This window comes from Vulpes lagopus, chromosome 16 (assembly GCF_018345385.1).
Source record: "Vulpes lagopus strain Blue_001 chromosome 16, ASM1834538v1, whole genome shotgun sequence".
NCBI classification, from domain to species: Eukaryota; Metazoa; Chordata; class Mammalia; order Carnivora; family Canidae; genus Vulpes; species Vulpes lagopus.
Genome location: NC_054839.1, coordinates 13,706,578 through 13,732,936, shown reverse-complemented (window position 1 = coordinate 13,732,936; position 26,359 = coordinate 13,706,578). Strand labels below are relative to the sequence as shown.

At 38.6% G+C, this 26,359-nt stretch overlaps 1 protein-coding gene across 1 annotated transcript in view; it reads left to right on the top strand.

Annotated features, from left to right (window-relative positions):
- Nucleotides 1-898: 898 nt before the first annotated feature.
- Nucleotides 899-26,359, top strand: part of RAP2A (RAP2A, member of RAS oncogene family) — a 35,611-nt gene continuing 10,150 nt past the window's right edge. The window contains exon 1 of the mRNA XM_041731295.1: nucleotides 899-1,547. Coding sequence (XP_041587229.1) covers nucleotides 1,234-1,547 — 314 coding nt within the window. The 5' untranslated portion in view covers nucleotides 899-1,233. The remainder of the gene's footprint in view (nucleotides 1,548-26,359) is intronic.

Sequence of the window (26,359 nt, the reverse complement as noted above, 5' to 3'; positions counted from 1 at the left end):
CCGGCTTCCGACTAGGTGCCCCAGCTAGCTGTTGCTAGGAGGTGGCCCTGGGCGTTCTGTCGCGGCCTCGAGCTCCGCTCTCCCGGTTTTCCAGGCGCCCGCAGCTGAGAGGGCGTGGGAAGAGCTCGACACCAGGCCGGCGCCGGAGCGGAGCGGGGCGGGGCGGGGCGGTGGGCGGGACCCCCGGCGCCGTCACCGGGCGTGGGCCTGGCGTCCGCGGACTCGCCTGCGCCGCCCTGGGCAGTGGGCCGGGGGAGGGGCCCTGCCGCCACTGTGCGTCCCTCGGGGTCCTGACGCTTGAGACCGAGCTTCACTTCGTAGTGTTTGTGCTCGTCCCCTTAGGAAAAGCTGCTCGTTTCGTTTATGCAAAATAAAGCCAAAGCTCTGAGGAGAACCGGGAGAGACCGGGTGCTGTCAGGACCTCCTTTTGGACCGTGCCCGTTTCTTCTCCTTACTCTCCGCCTCACGCTACCGCCTGCAGACTTAGCTCTGGCCCCGCTAACATCTCGTCTCCCCTCAAAAGCCGAGCGTGGGAGTCTGGAGCCGAGCAGGCTCCCGGCTCAGGCCGACGGCCCGCGCATGCTCAGCGCGCAGGCCCCGGGGTTGGACGGGGCGCGCGGGCAGGGCGGAGCGGGGTGGCGGAGGAGGTTGTTTACCTAAGCGCGAGCCGGCGCTTCCGCACGGCGCAGGCTCCCGGGGGCGCGCGCGGCCGGTCGCCTAGGCGACGGGGGGCGGGGGCGGAGCTGCGCGGCGAGGCCCCGCCCCGTGCGGCCGGGCCCCGCCCCCGGCAGCGCTGCGGCTCCCGCTCGGGCGCGCGCTCCGGCCGCCGAGGAAGCGGCGGCGGCGGCGGCGGCGGCGGCGGCGGGCGGGGAGCTGGGCGTGGAGGCGCGAGGGGCGGGGCGGGGCGGGCGGGTGGCACTGCGGGCCCGCGGCTCGGGCGGTCGGGCGGCTCCGGCTCCGGCTCCTCCCGCTCCTCCCGCTCCTGCCGCTCCTCCCGCTCGCTGCTCGTGCTCAGAGCCTGCCGGAGCCCGCGGGCCGCGTTGCCGCCCGGCTCGGCCCATGCCCAGGGCTGCTGCTCGCTCCGCCGGCGCCCGGGGGGCCGCGGCGGCCGTGGGGTGGGGGCGGCCGCGGGAGGCGGCGGGGCCGGCCGCCGGCGCAGGGTCCGGGGGCGCAGCGCGGCGGGCGTAGGTCTATGTCGCGGGCGGCGGCGGCGGCGGCGGCCGCGGAGGGACGATGCGCGAGTACAAAGTGGTGGTGCTGGGCTCGGGCGGGGTCGGCAAATCCGCCCTGACCGTGCAGTTCGTGACCGGCACCTTCATCGAGAAATACGACCCCACCATCGAGGACTTCTACCGCAAGGAGATCGAGGTGGACTCGTCGCCGTCGGTGCTGGAGATCCTGGACACGGCGGGCACCGAGCAGTTCGCGTCCATGCGGGACCTGTACATCAAGAACGGCCAGGGCTTCATCCTCGTCTACAGCCTGGTCAACCAGCAGAGCTTCCAGGACATCAAGCCCATGCGGGACCAGATCATCCGAGTGAAGCGGTGAGAGGGCGGGGGCCGGGCGGGGGCCGGCGGGGGCCGGCGGGGGGAGCTGGCAGGCGGGGGCCCGGCCTCGGGGCTCCGGCGCCGCAGTCGGCGTGTCTTCCTGTGGCAGCATCACCGCCACCACCATCATCTTGAGTCTCAAATTTGAGTGCTTTGTTTCACAACTCAAATTGGGCATCCCGGGAGCCCACGGCGCTCACGCAGCTCTTTGTCTCGTGGATATTGTTCGTGGCGCTTGTGCAGAGCCCCGAGGAAACAAAGTTGAGAACTTGAAGTGGGGGACAGGGCTGGGTAGGCTTGTGTTGGGAAGGGGGGGCTGTGCACAGTGGAGACGTTTTCGGATTGAACCACGACGACACGAAACCCACCGAGGCGATGTTTGACAGCAAAAATCGCTCACACGTATGTGGCAAAAATGTCAAGTCCGGAGGAGAGAGACCTTTCTGCTCTCTTAAAAGATCGAGTGGCGCCGAGGCGTTTTACAGAAATGAACTGTGCAGTTAAGACGAAACTTTAAAAGACTTTATTAGGTTATTCGAGGACGTCCTAACAGTTCAGGGAGATGGAGAGTTATTAGCACATAGGAGTACAGACATGCCCTTCCCGTGAAGAATGCGGCTTAACTTTTTTTTTTTTTTTTTTTTTTGATCCAACTGCCTTAACCCCCTCAAAAACAGAAAGAAAAGGAAGGGGGGGAAAAAAGCATTCCTGGAAGCAAAACAAGTATCTTCAAAGGTGTAACTCATGTATTAGCTAATTTAAAGTTAACGCAAATAAGTTCTTTCCTGATAAGAACTCTTTTTTTTTTTTTTAACAGTGTGCAGTTTGAAAGTAGTGCTGGTAGCTTAAATGGTTTAAAATCATTGTTTTTATATTCACTGAGCATATATTTTCCTATAATTTCAAACATCAGAAGTGTAATAGTATCTTAGTTCAACGTTTTAGCAAATCTTTCTAATTATTAGTTACACATTATTGTTCTGCGTGATTCTTATTATTAGCTGATCATTAATAATTTTGATCTAGTGTGATTTTTTTTCCTACCGAATTCTAGCTTTAGCCCTAAATGAAGACATTTCCTGAAAGATAGTTGTAAATGTACTGTAGACACAATTCCGTTGTAAGTCAATTAGAAATTTTGAAAGAGCAAAGACCAACTCACATGTACTCAGTGGGTACTCAAAAATCCACCACAAGAGGTGGATTTTTTTTTTTTTTTTAAGATTTTATTTATTCAGGAGAGAGATAGAGATGCAGAGACACAGGCAGAGGGAGAAGCAGGCTCCCTGCAGGGAGCCAGAGGTGGGACTCAATCGCGGGTCTCCAGGATCAGGCCCTGCGCTGAAGGCAGCACTGCTGAGCCACCTGGGCTGCCCAAGAGGTGGATTTTTAATGCAATGTGTGAGATCAAGGGAGAGGCCCTGTCCCCATCCCCCTTTAACTTATTGCACATGCGCTTTAATAGCTAAACTAAAATTTTGTGTATTATTTCTTCTGTTAAATTTCAGACTAGAATAAAGTGAATATTTTCATGATCTCCATTGCTGTTCTAAGATCTCTAAATCTGATAGCTTTTTACATCTCCAGCCTCATTTTCGTAAAGTTAATTGCTGTAGATAACAAATGAACAGTTTTGGTGCTAAATTTAATGAATGTGTACTTAAGGGTCACTTGAAGTGACTGAAATCCTTAATTAACATGGGCCACCTCATACTACTGAAACAACAATAACAAAACAAACCAGTACAGAATAAGGCAGACTAATACATTGTCACATGTCAATCTTAAGCCATATACATACATCAGATAATAAAGTAAATGCCCCAACTGCTCCATACTTTACATTTAAATGTATACATGTAATTCAAACATTCATAAAGTCACATACAAAGGGCAAACTTCCTGACAAAAGCAAAAGCCTAGGGGACAGAATATGGCAAAATATCCTCAGATAGTTTAGTCCACATGATTTTGTAGTTTCTTATGATTCAGCAGAGATTACTGATAGTGGGCTAGTCTAAACTTGATAGGTTAGAACGATTTATTTGTTTGCACTACGACCCAGAGAGAAAAAAAAAAGTAAAATTTTACTTGCCCAGATGTCATTTTACTAACTAGTCTTCAGTTCTTGATGTAAAAAGACCATGGATCCACTCAGGCAGAGTTCATAAACTCTTTTCACTGGAATTTATCTGTTGTACCCATAAGGACCCCTTGGGCCCTTCTGTGTCTGACATTTTATACCTCACTCTAACTTATCGTCTGGCCTCCCAACCTTTAACATATCTTAAATAACTTTAGCATAGAAAGGATCTGTGTATATTACGTGTATTACACTACAATATATAATGCATATATCGCATATATTGTGCTAATAAAGCAGGTATTCAATGTGCTAGTTATTTAATTCCTCCCACTTAGAATAAAACATGTCTTTCAAATAAGTGAATTTTCTACTCTTTTTGGGAATCAACTTTTAAATTAACCAGTTGCTGTTGGAAGTATTCACTAATTGTTCCCTCCCTCTGCCCACTAGCTGCTTTACCTATTAGAACAGTTGTTTGGGGATATTAATAATGCTATAATGCTAACAACAAAAGTGAAGTGCAGGGAGATTTGGTATTTTATCCAAGACTAGTCACCGATGGAAGGATTTAAACCAAGATCTGTAACAATCCATGAACTCTTCTTCTGTACCAGGCTTTGAACTTATTAACTGGCAAATTCAAAATCCAGCTTTTGGTCTAGGGTGGCATTGTTCAATACAAGTGTAATGTGAGCCACACATTTAATTAAAAAATTTCTAGTAGCTTATTTTTTTAAGTTATAGCAGATAAAGTTAATGCATTTTATTTAATGCACTGTATAAAATATTGTCATTTTAACAAGTAACCAATATTCAAAAATTGAGATATCTTACTACTTTCTAATTAAATTTTCAAAATCTGAAGCGTAATTTACACTCATAGCACAGCACAATTCAGACTAGCCATATTTCAAGTGCTCAGAAGGCATATGTGGCTGCAGTCTACCATATTGGATAGTTTGGGTCTAAGGTGTATATATCGTAGGGAAATAATATGCCTCAGTTTTCTTGTCTATGAAACAGATGCGCCTTTCAAAGTCTTTATTAGGATTGAGATAATTTATTGCAAGGTGTCCAACACAATACCTTGAACACAGAAATTCCTCTAAAATTCCAGCTGTTTTATTAATAACCTTGTCACCCTACCTTCTTTAAATTTTATCCTTGATATAAACATAATTTTAAAGGTAATAAACTCATGATTGCTTTTTGAAATTCATTACTTGATGTACCCAAGATGAGAATAAAAAGCAGCAGGGGTTAAAACCACCCTTGGAAAAATTTTGCTGGTATATTCTCAAAATATTTTCCCTTATTAAGAGTCTTATGGGAAAGGAGAGGAAACTGAAGATTTAACTTCAAGTATAGCACCAATGCATGGCCTGACAGTGAAATGGAACTTTTTATTGGACTGTTCTTATGTGGAATGTTGTGCTTTTAGAAAATGTAGAACAAGCCCATAGTGCCTTAAGTATTTACAGGTGCAGGGGCATTCATATACATACGCTACCTCCTGTCTAAGCCAAGTGGGCCAACTAAAACTGGCTATACTTATAAATTCATATGCTTTCATTTTTCAACTGACTTCAGATGAGAACACACTCAGGAAAGTGTGATAGGGATACAGAATGTGTTTCGACTAAAATAAAACTAGATTTTTTTTTTTTTCTGATTTCATAATTGTTTCTCCCATTCCTCCCAGGGTAAGCTATGGTTCTGACTTAAAGTATCTTGGAACATGTCATCCAAGGCCTGTTGTTCTTAGAATAAAGCCCAGAAATCTTCCATATGACCTTCCGAGGCACACATGCTCCTGCCCATCTCTGCTTTTCCTGCCTCACCTTTTGCAATCTTCTTCATCCCTTAGATTCCAGCACCCCCTCACTTTTTGTTCCTTGCAAGTACCTGTTTGGGCTTTCCTTTTACACGTAGCAATCATTTACCTGTTGCAGTTAATTACTACTCACTTTCACCCCTACTTAAAAGATTTCCTCCTCATGTAAACCTTCTTCCTCTCCCAAGCTGAGCTAACTCCTTCCTGTCTTCCCACACTAGATTAATGTCACGCCTCACCCCTTCCCTGAACCATGCATACTTCAGACATTAGTGGCACCCTGTACTTCACTCTTGAGGTACTAACCTATGTTTAACTATCTGTGGGACAATAGACATGTCATTGGTCTTTTTCATTAAACTGTAGTCCTGTGTGGCTAGCACAGCTCCTTAGCACAGAGGAAACACTCATGAAAAATGTGTTGAAAGAAGACTAGTGTTTGAAAAGAACACTAGTTGCCCCTGGCCTCAGTTTCCCCAAACATTTGAATTTTATAGATGGGGGAGATAATTCTTCAAAATCCATGAGTAGATGACCTCTGTTCAGCTCTCACATTCTGCCACAGTACTTGTATTTAGTTGGGGTGATAAGGAAATGGGTGGAGTTTCATAAGAATCTTGAAGCATCAGGAGCGTAAAGTCTTCAGATGAGGGAAGTGGCATGGGAAACTCATAAAGTATGTTTGTTGGCCATTAAATAGACCAGATTGGCTAAACAAGGAAATCATAGAGAAGTGTGAAAGGAGGGAGGTAAGGCTCAGAAATGTAAAGCTAAGTTCCAGAAGGTTAAAAGACTTTGGACTTGGTTTTGTAGTGAAGGACCATGAGCAAAACTGGTATAGAAGTGGTAACATGGAGGTGATCTGATAGAAGGTTTAGTGGCAATAGACCAGAGTTAGGGGGAATAATCACGTGATATTGTGATAATCTAGTTTCTAGATTATCAGAATTAGCATGGTGTTTGTAGAAACAAAAAGGAAAAAATGGATGTGAATAATATTGTAAAGAATGAATTAAATTTAGTTGGAGAGGGCGGGGGAAGGGTCCAAGGTAATCTGGACGCTTTCAACATGAGTGAGCGGGATTATGGAGGAATAGCTGGGGAACAAAAGTTGGGGATGGTGATCATCCAGTAGATGTAATTAGAATATTTGAATAAAGCCTGAAAGGTGACTTCACGAGTGAATATAGAGACTCAGGATCATCCCTGTGGTTCAGATGTGGAGAGTAGATGAGACCTCCTGGGTAGAATATGTAGAGAGAGAATTGAAAAATAGAAATTGTAAAGGAATATGGCCAAGGATAGAACTTGGGAGTTGTAAGAAATACAGAGGAGGCTTCACATGTTACTATAGCCTAGAAGGTTTGGAGCATTTTAAGATTGGAAAAAGAGAACAAGAAGAGGTGGCTGATTTGCACTCCCCAAAGCAAATTAGTAACTTTTTTTTTTTTTTTACTTTTATTACCATTATTTCCATATTATTTAAATGATCACTTTTAAGTGACCCAGCTGGTCATTTGTACTTTTTCTCCTCACAATAAGTAGCCATAAAAACCTCTAAAATAGAGGCAGGTGGCCAATTGCCACTCATAGATCTTGACCCATGACAGATTGGTGCTGTGGAGCCGAAACCAGGGAATACATCAAATATTTGTCCCAAGTAAGTGAAATTTCTAGAGTCTTCCACACTTCCTTCCTCCACAAATATCTCCTTCCTCAGTTTGATACTTCCAGTAACCAAAATTGTAATTGAAAGCTGGACCTCCAAGGTGCAGAGCATAGAAGCCATGAGTCACTTCTTATAGCCCCCAAGTGTTGTCTTCCTGAGGGGGAAACTTGTTTTTGCTGCGTTATAAAATCAGAACATTACAATATTGTAGTTCTCTCTTGGCCATCTCAGGATCAGAAGGTTGAAGTTCACTTTGCAGAGGGAGCAGATGATCTCCCTTTGACCCCAATATTCTGTTGCTACTTGTCTCTAGTTGGCTCCATGATGGAAGAGGAGGTAGGTTTTAATATGAGCCTTAGAGAATGAGCAACCTGTGACTTGCAAATCTTGTCCAGTGAAGATTTGGTTATAATTTTGTCAATGAAATCAATAATCCAAGGGATCATGATTACAACTTTTTTTTTTTTAAGGGAGAGGGGGCCAAAGTAATTTAAATAGCCAACCAACCCTAGTGCGCACAGACAAAGCACCTCTCCCTGCATATGGGTAGAAGTTCTCCCACAGGAACAAATGGGTGATTTGAAGGTGACCCACTAACCATCAAATGAGAAATACTCCGGTCGCCAGGCAAGTGGATGATGTCGACTTTCCTTTAGGAAAAAGTAGGGTCAGTTCCTGACTAGATAAACACTAAGGAGGAGGGGGAGGGAACTGATAAAATGTCTCTAGATGACTCAACCAACAGGAAGACCCAACAAAGTTGGAATCCTTTTATTTGCTAAGGTTTTCCAGTTAGTGATACATTTGAGTGTTTTCTGTGTCCTCTACCAGGAAATTATATGTGCCACACTATAATGCATAATTACACATTTATATGTATTTCTAAGTAATGAACTTTACATAAAAGCATGTACACCATACTTAATTCATGAGGTTTTTTTTTGGTTTTTTTTTGTTTTTTTTTTTAAATCAAGGATAATTTTTAACACAGTTTCTTTCTTAGCCATTGCCTTCAAACCTAAGCCCCTGGGGAAGGAGGTGTGATTCCATTCTAGGGGTTTTTTTTGTTTTGTTTTGTTTTTGCTTCTGTTTTCACTTTTTCCTTGTTATCTGTTTCTCTCTATTCTTACTTACTATTTTCTTATATACTTATATTTTTCTGGCCTATAGTAGTAAAAAGAATTGTAAGTACTATACATTTTTTGGAAAAATATTTGAGTTTGGATAGGAGTAGACTCTAACATGAGATAAAACTGTTGGAGACAGAATAGTTACAAAAGTATAAATGTAGAGATATTATTTCTGTAGGAAATGCATTGTGAAATTTTAACAGTATGCAAAAATACATCCTATAATTGTTACTTTCACAGTTGTGGTTCATTATATTAAAAATTATTCTCAGCCTGACAGAGAAAAGTTAAGTTTCTTAAGCATACCTTTATGCTTTACCATATCAAACTGTGCCCTTTGGTAGAATAATACCAATAATGGTAATGCTATGATTTTAGACATCTGCATTTCAAAAAGTATATAAGTAAAATGTAAATATGTTTGTAAAGTTAAAGGTTATCAAAATATCTAAAAATAGAATAGCTCTTAAAGGTTATCAAAATATCTAAAAATAGAATAGCTCTAGTTGTGAAGATTTTAACATTGTATATACTAAATACTATTTCACTAGATTTAACTCTATACTTCTAAAAGATTGAAACCCCTTTGGAACCATTGGACCCAATATGCCAACTATTTCACCTTTCGTTCTGATAGGAAAACCGTAATAGAACAACTACATTAGCCTGATTTTTAATACATCTCAGTTTAAATTAAAGGTCACAACTGAAAAAAAATTTTTTTTTCAGCCTGTGAGTCAAAATAAAATTATTGGGTATCTGAATCAAGCATCATCAACACATTGTATTGAAGTCATGGTTTGGTAAGTCCAGTAACAAAGCAGCATGGGACGTCTTTAAGATCTGATGCATTTTGTTACTTAATGTGGAAAATATTGCACATTGCTGAAAACTCTATCTGAATAAGCTATTTAAATAGATTACGGTGTGTAAATTAAGTACACTTGTAAAGTATACAGTCTTTTTTTTTTTATTTTTTTTATTTCCACCTATCTATGATAGTCACAGAGAGATAGAGAGAGAGGCAGAGACACAGGCAGAGGGAGAAGCAGGCTCCATGCACCGGGAGCCCGACGCGGGACCCGATCCCGGGTCTCCAGGATCGCGCCCTGGGCCAAAGGCAGGCGCCAAACCGCTGCGCCACCCAGGGATCCCAGTATACACTCTTTTTACTCAAAATGCTCAAATGTATTCACTGTCAGAATTGGATTAATTGTTTCCACTTTGTTACATTTTTTATTTTCTTTATCTTTATATGTTTAAGTTTTGAAAATATCAAAATTGGTATTTTAAGGGGAAATATATTTTTGTGTTTTTTTAAAATTCTGTTTGAGATATAATTGACATATAATTTGTATTATTTTTAAGTTTTTTCACTTAGTAAAATTATGCAAGAGAAACATTTTTTTTTTTAAGAGAAACATTTTAAACCTTTACTTAAAACATTTAGAAGTGTTACTCCTCATAAAATACAATGATTGATGTGTGTATATATTGCAAAATGATCACTATAATTAGTTAACATCCATGACCATACATAGTTGCAATTGTGTGTGTGTGTGTGTGTGTGTGATGACAATTTTTACAATTTTCTCTTACCAAGTTTCAGATATACACTACAGTATTGTAACTATAGACACCATGCTATACATTAAACCTCCCGGACTTATTTATGTTATAGCTGGAAATCTGTACTTATTGTCTACCTTCATCCATTTCTCTCTCTCTCACATACACATGCACACATCCTGTCAACCACTAATCTGTTCTCTGTATCTGTGAGTTCAGCTTTTTAAGATCTCACATGTAAGTGAGATCATATAGTACTTGTCTTTCTCTGACTTTTTTCACTTGGCATAATGTCTGTCTTCAGGACCCATCCATGTTGTCTCAAATGGCAGAATTTCCTTCTTTTTTATGGCTGAAAAATACTCTGTGCGTCTGTGATGATATGTGTGTATACAGACATACTACGCTTTCTTTATCCATTCATCCATCAGTGGACACTTAGGTTGTTTCCATGTCTTGGCTACTGTAAATAATGCTTCAGTGAACATAGGGGTACAGATATCTCTTCAAGATAATGATTTTGTTTTCTTTGGTTAAATACCCAGAAGTAGAATTACCAGCTCATATGTAGTTCTACTTTTAACTTTTTGAGGAACCTCCATACTGTTTTGCGTGGTGGCTACACCAGTTTACATTAGCACCAGCAGTGCACAAGGATTCCTTTTCTCCACATCCTTGCCAATACTTATTGTTTCTTGCCATTTTGATAATTACCATTCTAATAGGTGTGAGGTGATATCTCATTTTGGTTTTGATATGCATTTCCTTGATGATTTAAAGCACCATTTCATGTATTTGTTGGCCATCTGTATGTTCTCTTGGGGAAAAGGTCTTTTCAGAACTTCTGCCCATTTTTTTAATTGGGTTGTTTGTTTTATTTCTGTTGAGTTGTAGGAGTTCTTTTTATACTTTGGATATTAATCAGATCTGTATTTGAAAAGATTTTCTCCCATTTCATAGGTTGCTTTTTCATTTTGTTGATGTTTTCCTTTGCTGTGTAGCTGCTTTTTAGTTTTATGTAGCCCACTTGTTTATTTTTGCTTTTGTTACCTTTGCTTTGGTGTCACATTCAGTAAATCATTGCAAGGTCAGTGTCAGGGAGTTTGCCTGTTATATTTTCTGCAGAGAGTTTTATGGCTTTTAGTCTTACGTTTAAGCCTTTAATCCATTTGACTTGATTTTTGTGTATGGTGGAGATACTGACCCAGTGTCATTCTTTTGCATGTGGCTGTCCAATTTTTCCAGCACTATTTACTGAAGACACTGTCCTTTCCACACTTTATAGTCTTAGTGGCTTTTTTGTTGTGAATTAGTTGATCATGTATGCATAAGTTAATTTCTGGGTTTTCTAGCCTGTTCCACTGATGTGTGTCTGTTTTTTTGTCATTGCCATACTGTTTTGGTTATTGTAGCTTTGTAGTATATTTAAAATCAGGAAATGTGATGCCTCCAGCTTGGTTTTTCTTTCTCACAGTTGCTTTGGCTATTCAGGATTTTTTGTGGTTCCACACAAATTTTAGATTTGTTCTATTTCTGTGAAAAATGCCATTGGAATTGTGATCGGATCTCATTGAATCTGTAGATTGCTTTGAGTAGTATGGATACTTTAACAGTATATTTCAATTCATGAGCACAGAATATCTTTTTATTTGTCTTCAATTTCTTTTATCAATATCTTAAAATTTTTGTTTTTTAATTGTTATCACCTGTCAAAAAACAAAATATTGAAAAAATAACACATCTCTCTGTCTGCTTCCTTGTATTTACTTAGTAGTTAGTGTCTTTCACATTTTCTTAATCATGGCCCTCAGTAAGAAATACATTTTACATTGTGACACACATATACACAGCATGAATATATACAACTAAAACCAAAATTTCATGAAATAATAGTTAAATTTGCGATGTTGCTTGTATTATATTTTCTATTTTATTCTTTTTATTTCATTGTTTTTAAATATTCCTCTTGATCCACTAAATTTATCTTGTTACACACAATTTGAAAACTGCTATCCTAGAATATTTGTCCTCTTAAGAAAAATAAATAGAACTATCTCTGTAATAGTTTGAAACATTTATCTTTTCTTCCTGCTTTTCCAGTTTCCAACAACCGTATATAAATTCTACAAAAGTGAAATGCTTCCTAAGATGAGTTAGTAATGTTACCTCTGTTACAGAGAAAGAGAACATTGAGTCACTAAACAAAACGATAACATGAAGTCTATCTTTTGAAGAAGCGTTTATTTCTCTTGGTTGTACATATTAGAAATATGTGGATCTATTTCTCATTTCTTGTGTAATTTTATTCATTCTGATAAGGCAGGGGAGCTCATGCCTTGTAAAGACTTAAAACAGAAGGATGTAGTAGCGTTCAAACCGGGATGTCCGATTACAAGTATTATCCATCATGACAACAGGTTGCTTAGGAGGTTTGGGAAAGTGATCTTTTTATGAGGTTTGTTGCATCTGTCCGGGACGATATTGATTCAGTTCTCCCTTTGACAGTAAAAATAGATGAAGATGGTCATAAGTATATATATATCTTAATATCACCTAATAGAATTACCCAAGAGAAAGATCATAAACCTTTACTTAAGATATGTAGGAGTGTTATTTCTCATTCTTTTCTAGGAGCAACCCTTAAAAATTAATAATGCAAATGTGGAAATACTATATCATATTATTAATTCAGCACATATTAGTATTTCTTCTTTATCAGGTATTTTCACAGCTTTCTGTCAATGAAATTTGAGAGTGTTTTTCTCTGTTCTGGGATAGAGAACTTTGTTGTTTTGTTCTAAATTCTAAATACATCCACGTTTAGGTTTCCAGTGAGTATAACAAATACTGCATATATGATAATTGCTCTAATTCAGCATTTTATTTTATTGTGCACACTGATCTTATTTATGAAGATAGTAAGTGTTAATCTGGTTAAAGCTGAGTCACAGTACTTAGTAGTCATGTAATTAGGGAGAAGTTAACATCTGCACCTCAACTTCCTCATCTGTAGTATGGGTATAATACTAATTATTAGTACTAAATGTAGTGTTTCTTTACATAGTAACCCTAAAATATCAGTAGTAAAGTTTCCCCAAAAATCACACACATAGGAATTCATTCATTTATCTGACTTTGTAAAACAGTATACTGCCACATGATTTCTTAAGAATTAGATTCAATCGCCTCCCCATATCTAGTTAAACTAGCTAAGCTAGTAGTGTTTTTCCATTTTTTCCAATTGCTTTCTCATCTGTGTCTGAAGTGCTAGTACAGTATGTTATTTTGTCTTTGCCTTCCACTAGATACTATGTTGGCTATAAATGGTGACAAGATGTTTTGGTGACTCACAAAGAATTATAATGTTTTTTAGTACATATATTTTAAGTATAAAGAATACTTTATAAAAAGTGATGACACATATAATAAGTATTTCTTAAATAACATCTTTAAGTTGATAATGATAATAGACCTTTTATGAATACCAAAAACTACATGAGAAAGATAATTTTAATTATTTAAATAAAATTAAAATAATAAATAATTTTAATTATTTAATTTTGAAGATTATTTTAACACTCTTGATGGCTAGATTAGGTAGGTAGGTAGATAGATATGGCCAGTATAGATAGATGGATAGACAGATAGCTGGCTACTTTAGAGAGAGAAATATGTTGACAGAACTTTTTAATAAACTGATTCCAAAAGTTTTATCTGTCTTTATATTAAAGTCATCACTGTCAACATTAAATACTGGTGGGTTTAACCCACTTCATTTGCATACATTGCTCTGGTTGTTAGGCAAAATCAGTACAAGATAGGACCTGTTCTTCTGGTATGCCAAAATGTACTGTAAATGTATATGTGACAGTATTGAGTTAATTGTATATATAGAGAGGGACAAAATGCATTTTCTAAAACAATTTGATTTCTAAGTTTTCAAAATATTTTTCCACCGAAAAACATTGCTTTTACTAGGCCATGTTTCTGAGGACTTTTTCATCCATTAAAACTCATTGTAGAAATGAAAAATCTGTCTATAAGAGTAATGCCGATGACTATATATTCACTTTTTTACATTTAGTGTATTTTGATCCTCCCTGGAAATGAAATCTTATTTCCCTGGAAATAAGATTTTCCCTGGAAATGAAATCTTATTTTCTGTTTGTATTTAGTTATAGAATGGTTTGGGCAGAATTGTTATTTTAGAAAGCAATAGAAAAGTAAACTGATTTGTGGAAAATTGAGAAAAAGAAAAACAGTAGAATAGTTAGTCCTCAGAGAACATAGCTGGGCTCCTGGCTAAAGATAAAAGTTAATTATCAAGGATAGTCTAATATAGATTAAAAGATAAAAAAGCTTTATCTTTATAGAATTTTTTTATTTTTGCGTTTAGCAAAATATCCAAATACAGAGTATATAAAACCACAGAATCCAAAATATCATGCCCTCCTCCATCAAATGACCCACACCTATGCTCAAGACTGTTCTTTATCTGCTTTTGAATCAACACTCCAAACAAACTGTGGCCGTCAGTAATGTTGGTACAGTGAAGGGCTGGATGGCCACAGTAAGACCAATAGTTAAATACATGTATGCACACATACATGGAAGCTAACTGGAAATTAAGACAACTTTTTTTAGTTTATTCTGAAGAGCAAGAAATGAGAAAGTAATTTCTCAGTGGTTAATTCAGTTCGTGCATACTGAGTAATCCTAATGACACAAAACATTTTTTCAGTGGACTTGCATTGAGGAGCAGTAATGTTTGCATAAACTATCTGTTCTTGCTCTGAAATGGCCATTACTCAGGTTCAGCTTCCAGGTGCCTTAGTTGAGGAAGGACAAGAACAGAGTGTCTCAGTAGATGGAGCTGGTGCATGGAGTGCTGGGCAGGAAGGACCCTCCAGCAGCGTGCATGTGGGTGCAGCAGCGAGAATGCTGTGGTCACCAGCAGCAGTTACCTTGAGAGAAGCCGCCAATGTGGCATGATTACATCTGTGCCTAACAAGTCAGCACCTGGATTATGGTAGGATACCTCCCAGAGGTACATATGTTTGAAAGGCTGCCCTTGATGATAGAAAATATTTATTCCTAAGACCATCCTGAGCACATCAACTGGTTTGATTGAAAGAAACACTTGGACATTTAGGAAGGAAGGGACTGTTTGGGGGAAGGAGATTTGGTCCATGGCTCTCATCAACACATCCTATTAACATAATGAGTCTAGAAGCTTTTCTTTGCAGGCCATACTGATTGGCTCCTAACATTCCTTTGATTTCGTATCAGTGCTTTGATCTGGTCTCTTTTCTCTAAAAGTGACATGTCTCTGTTTACCTGGGACAGTTCATGTGTCTGCCTGTTGGCAAGGCACATTTATTTACAGTGCCCATTTCCATCTCAGAACTCTCAGGATTAAATTACATGGTCATTTTCAACTCTAACCTCAAATTCCCTGTTTTTAGAATCATCACAATTCACATCCCATTTTTACCTATATTTTTGTGATAATCTAGTCTATATAAAGAGTCTGTCTCTTTAACCAACATTCTTTGGTATTGCATTTGTTAATGTGGATCAGCAAATCCTGATGAACTGGAACTTGTATGCAGTTTTTAAAAATGACATTTTTGTTAAGCATGCTGGCTTAAAGATGGCTGCAGATCCTTGACACAGCTCCCATTGAGAGGAGGATCTGTTTCCCCTCCCCTACGGTCTGTGCTGGCCTGGGACTACTGTGACCAGCAGAGTGTGGCTGAAGTGATGCTAAGCAGGTTTTGGGCCTAGTCACTAAGAGGAGTAAGCACCTTCCACCACCATGAGAGAAGTCCAGCTACCCTGCTGGAGAACGCACAAAGAGGGCTGAGGCTACAATGGAGAGTAGCCATGCCTCCCAGCATGCCAGGCCTGCAGTGAAGCCATCTCTGACCCTCTGCTCAGCCCAGCCCTAACCGACACCCAGTCAATGCTACACGGAGCAAAATTGCCCATCTGAGCTCTGCCTGAATTCCTGACCCATCTCATCATGAAATACAGTAAAATGATTATGTTAAGCCATTAGGTTTTGGGGGTGGTTTTTTATGCAGCAGTAGTTATCTGAAACAGCAAAACATTTTTAGGTACCTGTTATAGAAATTATTTTGACAAAAGTACTGTTGAACCTTTGGATTTCTCTGTGAAAATCTTAAAAAAATACTTCCTGGAGATAGATGATAAGTAAATGAGTTAATTTATCTTAAATCGTAAAAGGTGGCAACTTAATGTAAGCACCTACCATTTGCCCTTACGATTTATCTGCCCAGTGTCTTTTTACTGTTCCTACCCACACTTTGGAGACCACATTTGATTTTGTTAAGAATATAACATATTAGGGTGTCCTGGGTGGCTCAGTCAGTTAAGCGTCTGACTCTTGATTTCAGCTCAGGTCATGATCTCAGGGTCTTGGATCGAGCCCTGGATCAGGGCTCTGCTCCCTCTCTGTCTGTACCTCCCTGTATGCTTCTCTATCCCTCTCTTAAAAAAAAAATGAAGAATATAACATATTAAAGTTTAGTTTCAGCATAAAATTAAGTATATGTATGCCTTTTGACATATACTACCATTTAATTTAACAAAAAAAAGTTTCTTCCATGTATTTGTTTGGTGGTCAACTGCTTCAATTTTGATATCCAGCACCTGGCACGTAGAAAGTTTGTTGAATTCATGAGTATAGGTCCCTTCAGGTCATTACATTCTGGATTTTGGCCATTTCCTCCCAAATATCTGGAGATCCCAACCCTCCCCCCTCTGCCACCACCACAAATCAGATTAAGTATTTCAGTATCTGGCGCAAGATATAAAAAGAATAAAATATTCTGAATAGGGTTCATCCAAAAATGCTTTTCTCAGACTGGCAGCCATTGGTATGTTTGCATTGTTTCTGTGATATTTCCACTACAGTCTACATTGCAAAAACTGTCATATTTGAAGATCTTCATTTCATTAACCCATTCTGTTTTGAATGTCTATAAAATAATTGATTCCAGTGTTGACAATAGAGCGACATTAAAAACAAACCTAGCCCTTGTTTTCCTGAGGGCCCAGATGTAACTTCAAACATAGCACAGCTGGTGTAAAGCAGAAACAAGACTTTATCTCAGAACTCCTAACTCTCTTCACAGTTTTGTTTTTGTTTTCTCCTTTCTTTCATTATCTCAGTAGGGCTTCAGAGCCATGGTTCATATCTAATGACTTAGCAGTGTTTGGAGTGGGAAGATGACTGAAATAAGAAAAGATACTTCTGTTTGGAGAAAATGGGAAATTGTCAGCCTTTGATATTAGAAGGAATAGTATTCTGTTTTGTTTTGTTTTTTTCTAAAATCAAATGATCTTCAGTAGATGGTTAGATTTGGTCATCCTTGCCAGGCAAATGGGAGCCAGAGATAGAGGAGATAAGATGCTATATAACATTTTTTGTACATTTTTACAAATCTATCATCACAATTAAGATTCTAGAACTGACTTACTAACAGATGGTTTGAGAGAACTTAGAAAAGAATAATTAGCATTTCTGTAGTATTTTACAGTATCCATAATACTTTAATGGCTAATTCATGTAAACTGTTTAGTGCAGTGTCTGGCACCTCCTAAGCCATCTACAGATGCTAGCTATTATTAGTAAAGTCATCGCCATCATTCTCCTCAGCATAGTAATAAGATTCATTAATATTTCCATGTCACAAATAAGGAACCTATGGCTCAGAAAGATCACCTGACATCCAAGGGAGCAGAGCCAGGCTTTTTCTAGGTTCCCTAAATCCAAATCCAGTTCTCTCTCCCTTATGATACACTCCATCAAGATTTTAGCCAGTGGGCAAATTGTGGTTGACCTTGACTCTTAACCTAAGGATAAGTTTTATCTAGTCATTGCAGAGCCACTGCATATTTTTCTGAGGCAGCAGTTTGGGGGAATGGGGAGAAAACTGTGTGTAGTATTTTAATATAATTACTGTGGAAGTGGCATAAAGAGTAAAATACAGAGGTGAGAAATTGAAGGTGGGATCAGTTAGGAGACTTGCATAGCTCAGGCATGAGTTATTTTGGAAATGGAAAGGTTTCTGTAGCAGGAATGCAAACAAAGGGACAGATTTTCTCATGTCCAATAATCCTTGCTCTTCCCATCCTCTGTAATCTATACTAGATCTGTGACAGCCCCTCATCCCAACCCCATCCCCAACTATTAAAGACTGTTGAAGACTTCTGCTCACTAGCCATTCTCCCTTGCTGGCTCCCAGAGACTTCTTTATAACTGTTTCTAATTTCTTTTAACTTCAATGTGGGTTTGAATCCTGACACTGTCTGTAACCTATTCTTCTCCATTGGCTACTCAACCTCTGCCAAAGGTGATAGTTTCCAGCTCTTTCATTGTGCATTTGTTTGGTTTTGTATTTTCCATCTGTCACCTGTTACTTCTCCTGGTTCAAATGAGAAAACCTTTTTAATAGACATCACCAACCCATCTTCTGCCACTTGAACCAACCAGTTACAACATGTCATGTGTAACTGATGTATTCTTCCCCTGAGCTCTTTATTGCTGGGGAGAAGAAATCCTAATTCTCTGTTGGTCTGGTAACCCAAGCTTTCTAGAAGTCTAGTGTGTTGGGTTTTGGGGTTTGTTTTTCCTTTCAGTTTTATTTGGTGCTATTTGTATTGTAATTTGAAAAGTAAGAAATACTTTGATATCCTACAGCAATAGTAGAACAACCTCCCAGGACAAATACCTCTCTAATCATAATTTAAAAGTTCTTAAAAATTTTTAGCTCTTCCTAGCTTTGCTTGCATCTTTAAGTCATCTTCAATCAAAGGTAGCTTTTAAGAAATATTTGTAATTGAACTTTAACTGTGTACCATATACATACAAGTTTTCATTCATAAACATTTTTGCCCCAAATTCTGAAATGAAGAGGTGCCAAGAAGATGTATTCTGTAACTTAATCTGATCTGATACAAATGTAGGTAATAGTTCAGATAATTTGCATATCCCTGAGCAGTTGACTCAGTGTGGTCTCTTCAAGGACAATTAGTTGGACCAGTCTTTAAAAACACAGGTTTCAGATTAGAACTCTCACTAAAGGTAAAATGCATGTTTTATGTCTGAACACATTTGTTCCTTTGATAGAGGAAAGCTGAGTGTTCTTCTTATATGTATCCAACTTGAATTTTGCCCAATATTTAAATTATGTAGGAAGACCCATACCTTGTTGACAGATTTTAAAATTATCTATTTTGATTTGGTGACCAAATATATATTAAAATACAGATTGAGATTTAGCTACACATTAAAGTATCAAATGTAGACCAGTAACTGCTTTCTTCTGCCTTATTTTGAGTATCTTGAATATGGTACTTAAAAAAAATAAGATAATCAACTTAAGGTTTATTCAGATAATTTTTTGCATTTGGTTCTTAAGTGACAAGATTTTAGGCTTCTAGTTATAAACACTTCCTTACAAAGAACACATTACTGGGATAGAAAAATCTCCATTTCTTTTTTTTTTTTTTTTTAATCTCCATTTCTAATAAATAAAAAGTCAAACTAAATGTGTAGTCATCACTTTATTTCTTTCTTTTTAATATAGACATTTGAAGTGCTGTGGTATCCTAATAAGCCTAAAAAGAACTGTGGTCAGGTGGATCCAATTTACAGATCTGAGAGTGAAGAAAATGTTCAAAATTATTACCATTTTTATTTCCAGCAACATGCACTTTAGTATTAGTATTCCTTACACTTTCAATCTTTAGCCAATTATGAATGTAAATTAAACAGCATAGAACTTGGACAGAAATTTAAAATTGATTAGCTGTGTTCAGCTGAGTAATAAATGATCAACTGAGTCATGCACTTGATGTGCCTTAAACCCCATAGCCATCATGCATGCTCACTCAGGTTGTCTTGAAGGTTATTCTCTGTTCCTATTTTAATGAGGAAATCATTTTTTTAAGTTGTTTTTATGATTTTTTTTTTTTGAGAGAGAGCATGAGCAGGGGAGAGGGGGAAGTAGACTCCCCTCTGAGCTGTGAGCCCAATGTGGGGCTCAATCCCATAATCTCAGGATCATGACCTGAGTCGGAGGCAGGCACTTAACTGAGCCACCCAGGTACCCCAGTGAGGAAACCATTTAGATAATTATCTTATTTATTGATTGGTTTGGGGTTTGTTTGGGTTTTGTTTTTTGTTTTTTGTTTTTTGTTTCTTTTTGTGCAGTTTCAATTAATTTTTTTTTTATTGAGGTATCACTTCTATGCAATTAAGTGCATACATCTTAGATGTGCAGCTGGATACATCCTACATGAAGGTGCAGGACGGACATTTCATGCAACAGAGCAGTTTCGCTCCTGGTCTGTCCCTGTCACTTCCATACTCAAAGACTGACACACAGTAGCCATATCTACTCCTGAGCTGCTGGCTCTGTCCCTCGGCATCCTCTTTGTGAGATTAATCCATATTGCTTATTGCCATAGTTAACTCCCTCCTGAGCTGCAGTAGTCCCCTCCTATGTATACACTATGGTTTTATTCTCTCTCCTGGGCTTGGGCATTTGGGTGGCTTCTAGATAGGGGCTATGATGATAAGGCTGCTGGGAGCATTTCAATACATAGCTTTGGCTGCATTTGTATATGCTTTCTTTCGGTGTGTATATGTAGGAATGGAATGATTGGGTCATAAATGCATACGTTCAGCAGTTGTAAGGACTGCCAAATGATTTTCCCAAGTAGCTCTCCCAGTTTCCTCTTCCACTGATCTTGGCAGTCTTTTGAATTTTAGCTAATCTGGTAAGGTTCTAGTGGTACTTCGTTGTGGTTTTAGTTTTTGTTTCCCTGGTGTATAATGATGTTGAGCACCTTTTCACATTTTTATTGATAACTTGGGTGTCTTCTTATAAGAAACACCTACAAGTGTTTGTCCATTTAAAAACTATATCGTTTTCTTATGTAGAAATTCTTTATACATTCTGGTTAGAAATCCTTTGTTAGATACATGTATTGCAAATTCCTTTGCCCAATTTTTGGCTTACCTTTTCACTTGCTTAAGAGTTTGTTTTAATGGCATAAATTCTTTTTTTAAAAGATTTTATTTATTTATTCATGAGAGATACACACACACACAGAGAGAGAGAGAGAGAGAGAGAGAGACACAAGCAGAGGGAGAAGCAGGCTCCATGCAGGGAGCCCAACATGGGGCTCAATCCCGGGTCTCCAGGAGCATGCCCTAGGCTGAAGGCAGGTGCTAAACTGCTAAGCCACCCAGGGATTCCCCAATGACATAAATTCTTAATTTTAATGAGTTTATTCCAGTTCATTAATCTTTCCTTTTATGGTTATTTTGTGTGTGTGTGTCCTAATATATTTTTCTAAGATTCTTAAAGAATATTAAAGTAATAATTTAGAGCTAAAAAATGTACATTTACAGTGTTGCATAATTACCATCCACAAACTTTCAGAAATAAAATGTCCAAGTGGTAAGAGTTGAAGGCTAAAATATCATTCTCTGTTTATTAGTAATAATTTGAGAATATATAGGAAGACCTTTGATAAGGTAAAATTTGAATGGCAAATGATTTTTATCTTGCATAGTAAAAGAAACATTTGTGTCTGGAGACAACATACATCTTTAAAGAGACTCACAGGTATTGTCAATAAAGGATAAGTGAAAATCCAGAATAATATTAAGGTAAACATGAAGTAAATAACCTACTGAGTAGGATATTTTAAAAATAAAACTTTTATAGGAAAAAAAAGTAGCCAGTTCCACATGAAAATCATCATTTTGTAAGCTCAAAGCTAAGAGGAAATGGTCTTTAATGTCTATTAAGAATTCCATGATAAACCAAAATCTTCTTAGTAAGAAGTAGTGATTTGATAATCAGGATCATTTTAAACATGGTCCAGGGAAAGTGTATTAAAAACAGGGTAATAGGGGCACCTACATGGCTCAGTGGTTGAGCGTCTGGCCTTCAGCTCAAGTTGTGATCCTGAATCCTGGGATCAAGTTCCACATTGGGCTCCCCACAGGGAGCCTGCTTCTCCCTCTTCCTGTGTCTCTGCCTCTCTCTCTGTGTCTCTCATGAATAAATAAATTAAATCTTAAAAAAGAAACAGGGTAATAGAAGACATACAGTTGTTCCTTTTGGGGTTCTTAGGTTCTTAGCCATGAGATAAAACTATACTTGTAAAAACAATAGTTTACCTATGAATCATTTCCAATTTCCTTTTTTTTTTTTTTTTTTTTTTTGTCAAAACCACTGCCTGCTCTGTGTCTTTGAACCAGTCCATTAGTATGCCTCGTTGGTGTAAACTACAAATATACTTTATATTTCATTTCTTTCCACTGTCATTGCCATCAACTCAATTCAAGTCCTTGTTGTCTCATGCCTAGAACACTGCAGGTGTCTCCTATCTTCCTGCTACTGTCGTGCCCCCTAAAATCCATTCTCTGCGTGTTAGCCACACTGATCTCTTAACACATACGCCTTGTAACTTGCCTGCTGAAAGGCCTTCAGTGGTATTCTCTTGTTCTTAGAATACTGGCCATTGGTCCTTTTTATCCCTCACACTCTTTTTTCTTGCTCTTTTTTTAAAAAAACTATTTATTTGGCAGAGAGAGGGTGTGCGTGCACAAGCAGGGGGAGCGGCAGGCAGAGGGAGAGGGAGAAGCAGACATGCCTGCTGAGCAGGGAGCTGAACTCTGGTCGGGGCTCCATCCCATGACCCTGAGCTCATGACTGGAGCCAAAGTCAGATGCTTAACCATCTGAGCCACCCAGGTGCCCCCCTCTTGCTCTTTATGATATAACCATGGTGGTCTCCTTTTTGTTGGTGAATAAGCCTGCCACTTCCTCACTGCCTATCTTTTACATTTTCTTCTAAAATGTTTAATTCTGGGTTTTTCCCTTGCTTCAACTCTGAATCTTCAAGCTTGTGCTTTGATTTCTTCTTCCTGGAAATGCCTTCTTTGATTACCCCTTGTAATTAATATTGGCCTGCCCAAGTTACTACATAATGATCAGGATCCATCTTCTTCATAACAGCCATCACAATCTTTAGTTATATCATCTATTTGTTGATAGTGTTTCATCCAACTTGTATATAAACTTCAAGGACCAATCATTTGTCATATATACCCAGTCCCTCAACAATGCCTAGTAGATACTCAAGAGCTATATATATATTTTAAGATTTTATTTATTTATTGATGAGAGACACAGAGAGAGAGGCAGAAACACAGGCAGAGGGAGAAGCAGGCTTCCTGCAGGGAGCCCGATGTGAGACTCAATCCCAGGACCCTGGGATCACTCCCTGAGCCGAAGGCAGTTCAACCACTGAGCCACCCAGGCGTTCCCCACTCAAGAGCTATATTAATAAAAATCTATGCACCCCAAATTCTTAATGGTATAAAATGTAAACAAGAGTTCAGACAAATGAACTAATTAGTTACAAAAGTAAGGGAAGATTTTTATTAAAGATGAAATTCGACCTGAGCTTGGAATGATATTTAGAATTCGATTGATGGAAAGTGATGAATCACTAAACTCTACATCTGAGACTAGTATTACACTATATGTTAGCTAACTGGAATTTAAGTTAAAACTTGAAAAAAAATTAAAAGTAATAAAAATAATAACAGTTTCATTGGTGGGGATCACTACAGTTAAATGACCACCCTGAACAAAGAAACAATTTAGAGCAGAAGATCCTCTTTGGAAAGTTGTAGGAGATAAGGTTGAATTAGATATGAAGGGCAAGAGTTTGGATATAGCTGAAGAACTAAATAGAAGGGTTTGGGGTATGACATGGTTCCCCATGGAAAGCTAATGTCAGCCCTGGCAGAGGGGCTATGATTTTTCTCTGTGACCTGCTTTAACTGTAGTTCACAAATTTTGGTGTGTTATATTTTCATTTTCTTTCTATTAAATCTCTTCTGGCTTTCCTTGCGATGTCTTCTTTGACCCATGGATTATTTAAAAGTGGATGGTTCAGTTTCCAAATATTTGTAGATTTTCTATCTTTCTGTTACTGATTAATTCCATTGTGGTCTGAGAACATACTTTGTATCATTTCAGTTCTTTGATATTTGTTACAGTTTTTATAGCCCAAATATGGTCTATCTTAGTGAATGCTCCCCACACTTTGGCAAGAATGTATTCTGCTTTTGTTGAGTGGAGTGTTCTATAAACGTTAATTAGATAAAACTGGTTAATAGCCTTTTGCCCTGCTTCTCACAACTATGGTCATTTTCCTGGCAAAGTGAGCAGAGAGAAAAGAGAAGGAAAAAGAGGAAGATATAGAGATTTCTCGTATGACCCCTGACCCCATACATCCATAGCCTCCCACATTATCAACATCTCCCACCAAAGTGATACATTTGTTACAGTTGCTGAGCCTACATTGACACATTATAATCTTTCAAAGTCCATGGAGTTCACTCTTACCTTAGAGTTTACTCTTGGTGTTGTACATTGTGTGGATTTAAACAGATGTTTAATAACTTGTATCTGTCATTATGGTATCCTACAGAGTATTTTCACTGCTCTAAAGATACTCTGTGTTCCACCTATTTATCCTTTCCTTCTACCCATCCCAGTTCCTGGCAACCACTGATCTTTTAACTGCCTCCATAGTTTTGCATTTTCCAGAATGCCATGCAGCAGAAATCATACAGTGTATAGCCCTTTCACGTTGGTTTCTTTCACTTAATAATCTGCATTTAGGGTTCCTCCTGTCTTTTCATTACTTGATAGCTCATTTCTTTCTTTTTAATGCTGAATAAAATCCCATTTTCTGGATAGACTACAGTTTACTTATCCATTCACCTACTGAAGGATATCTTGGTTGCTTCCAAGTTTTGGCAATTTTGGATAAAGTTGCTATAAACATTCATGTGCAGGTGTTTGTGTGGACATAAGTTTTCAGCTCCTATGGTTAGTAAATACCAAGGATTGCTGAATCGAGTATGTGTAGTTTTGTAGGAAACCACCAAAATGGCTTTAACAGCTTACATTCCCACAGAATGGGAACAGAACAGGAACAGGAACAGAAATGAGTGAGAGTTCCTGTTGTTTCACATCCTCACCAGCATATGTGGTGGTGTCAGTGTTCGGACTTTGGCCACTCTAGTAGGTGTGTGGTGGTATTTCACTGTTGTTTTAGTTTGCATTTCCCTGATGACATAGGATGTTGGAACATCTTTTCATATGTTAATTTGCCATCTGTATATCTTCTTTGATGAGGTGTCTTTTAAGGTCTTGGGCTAGTTTTTTATTGGGTTATTTTCTTATTGTTGAGTTTCAAGACTTCTTTGTATATTTTGAATTATAATCATTTATCAGATGTGTCTTTATCAGATGTAAAAATATTTTCTCCCTCAATGGCTTTTTAATACATTTAAAATCCCTGAGTTGCATTGTCATGATCCATTGGTTCCTCACAAACTATTAGGAATCCATTCTTCTGATACAGTGTCAGCTCTTAATTTCTTGGAAAGCAGATTATCTTTATTAACATTGGAATGGAGTGTCTCTGATAGCTTTGAATATCTTTTTAGTGTCCTTACTCTCCTTAACTTTTTTTTTTTTTTCTCCTTAACTTTTATATTACATTTATAAGTTTCCCTCTGTCTTCTTCAGTATGCATTCTGGAACCAAGAGAAAGTCAGAGTGGAGGAGTGTGGTTTCCTTTCATTATTCAAGCTAAATTACCAGAAATGCCCTTTTAAGATGAAATGTTTAGTCACTTCAAAACAAGTCAGTCTAGAGGAAGAGAGCGGCCTTACTTAGCTCATGTTTTCCATCCTTGGAAGTATTGATGTTTCATGCTAGCAAACTGTGGTAGGAACTGTCACCTCCTCGCCAAAAACAATCCTTTTTCTTCAGGACTGCTGTAATACTTTACAGAAAGATTAAAAATATCAATCCCAAGGGTGGGGAAACAGACACTCTAATTTAAGCACTATTGGTTGAAGTATCAATTTTGGGATGTCAGTTAACACTGTGTGTGTGTGTGTACGTGTGCTAATTTAGAAATGTGATTTTTCTGGTTCAAAAGTCATGCCACACTCACGCATATATACCTTTGAGATGGAAATCACACTTCTAGGCGTAGTTCATCAGATTGCTGTTTGTTAGTAAAAAAAAAAAAAAAAAAAGGGTGGGGAATGGGAACCGTTTCTATGTACCAGTAGGGAAGGAATAATTAAATTATAGTACAGCTACAATATAGAACCTATAATATGTAATACTCTTTAGCCATTAATAGAATGTATATCATTTATTGAAATAGAAATTTCCATGATATCAAGTGAAAATATCAAGCCACTGAATATAATCAGTATAATCCCCTTTTACAAGAATTTATGTCTATGTTTATATAGATTCATACAGGAAAAGAGTCTGGAAGGATAGATACCAAAATATATTATTCTCGTGGAGATGGGATTAAAAACGTTTTTCATTTCCCTCTTTACCTATTTAAATATTGGTAGAGATTT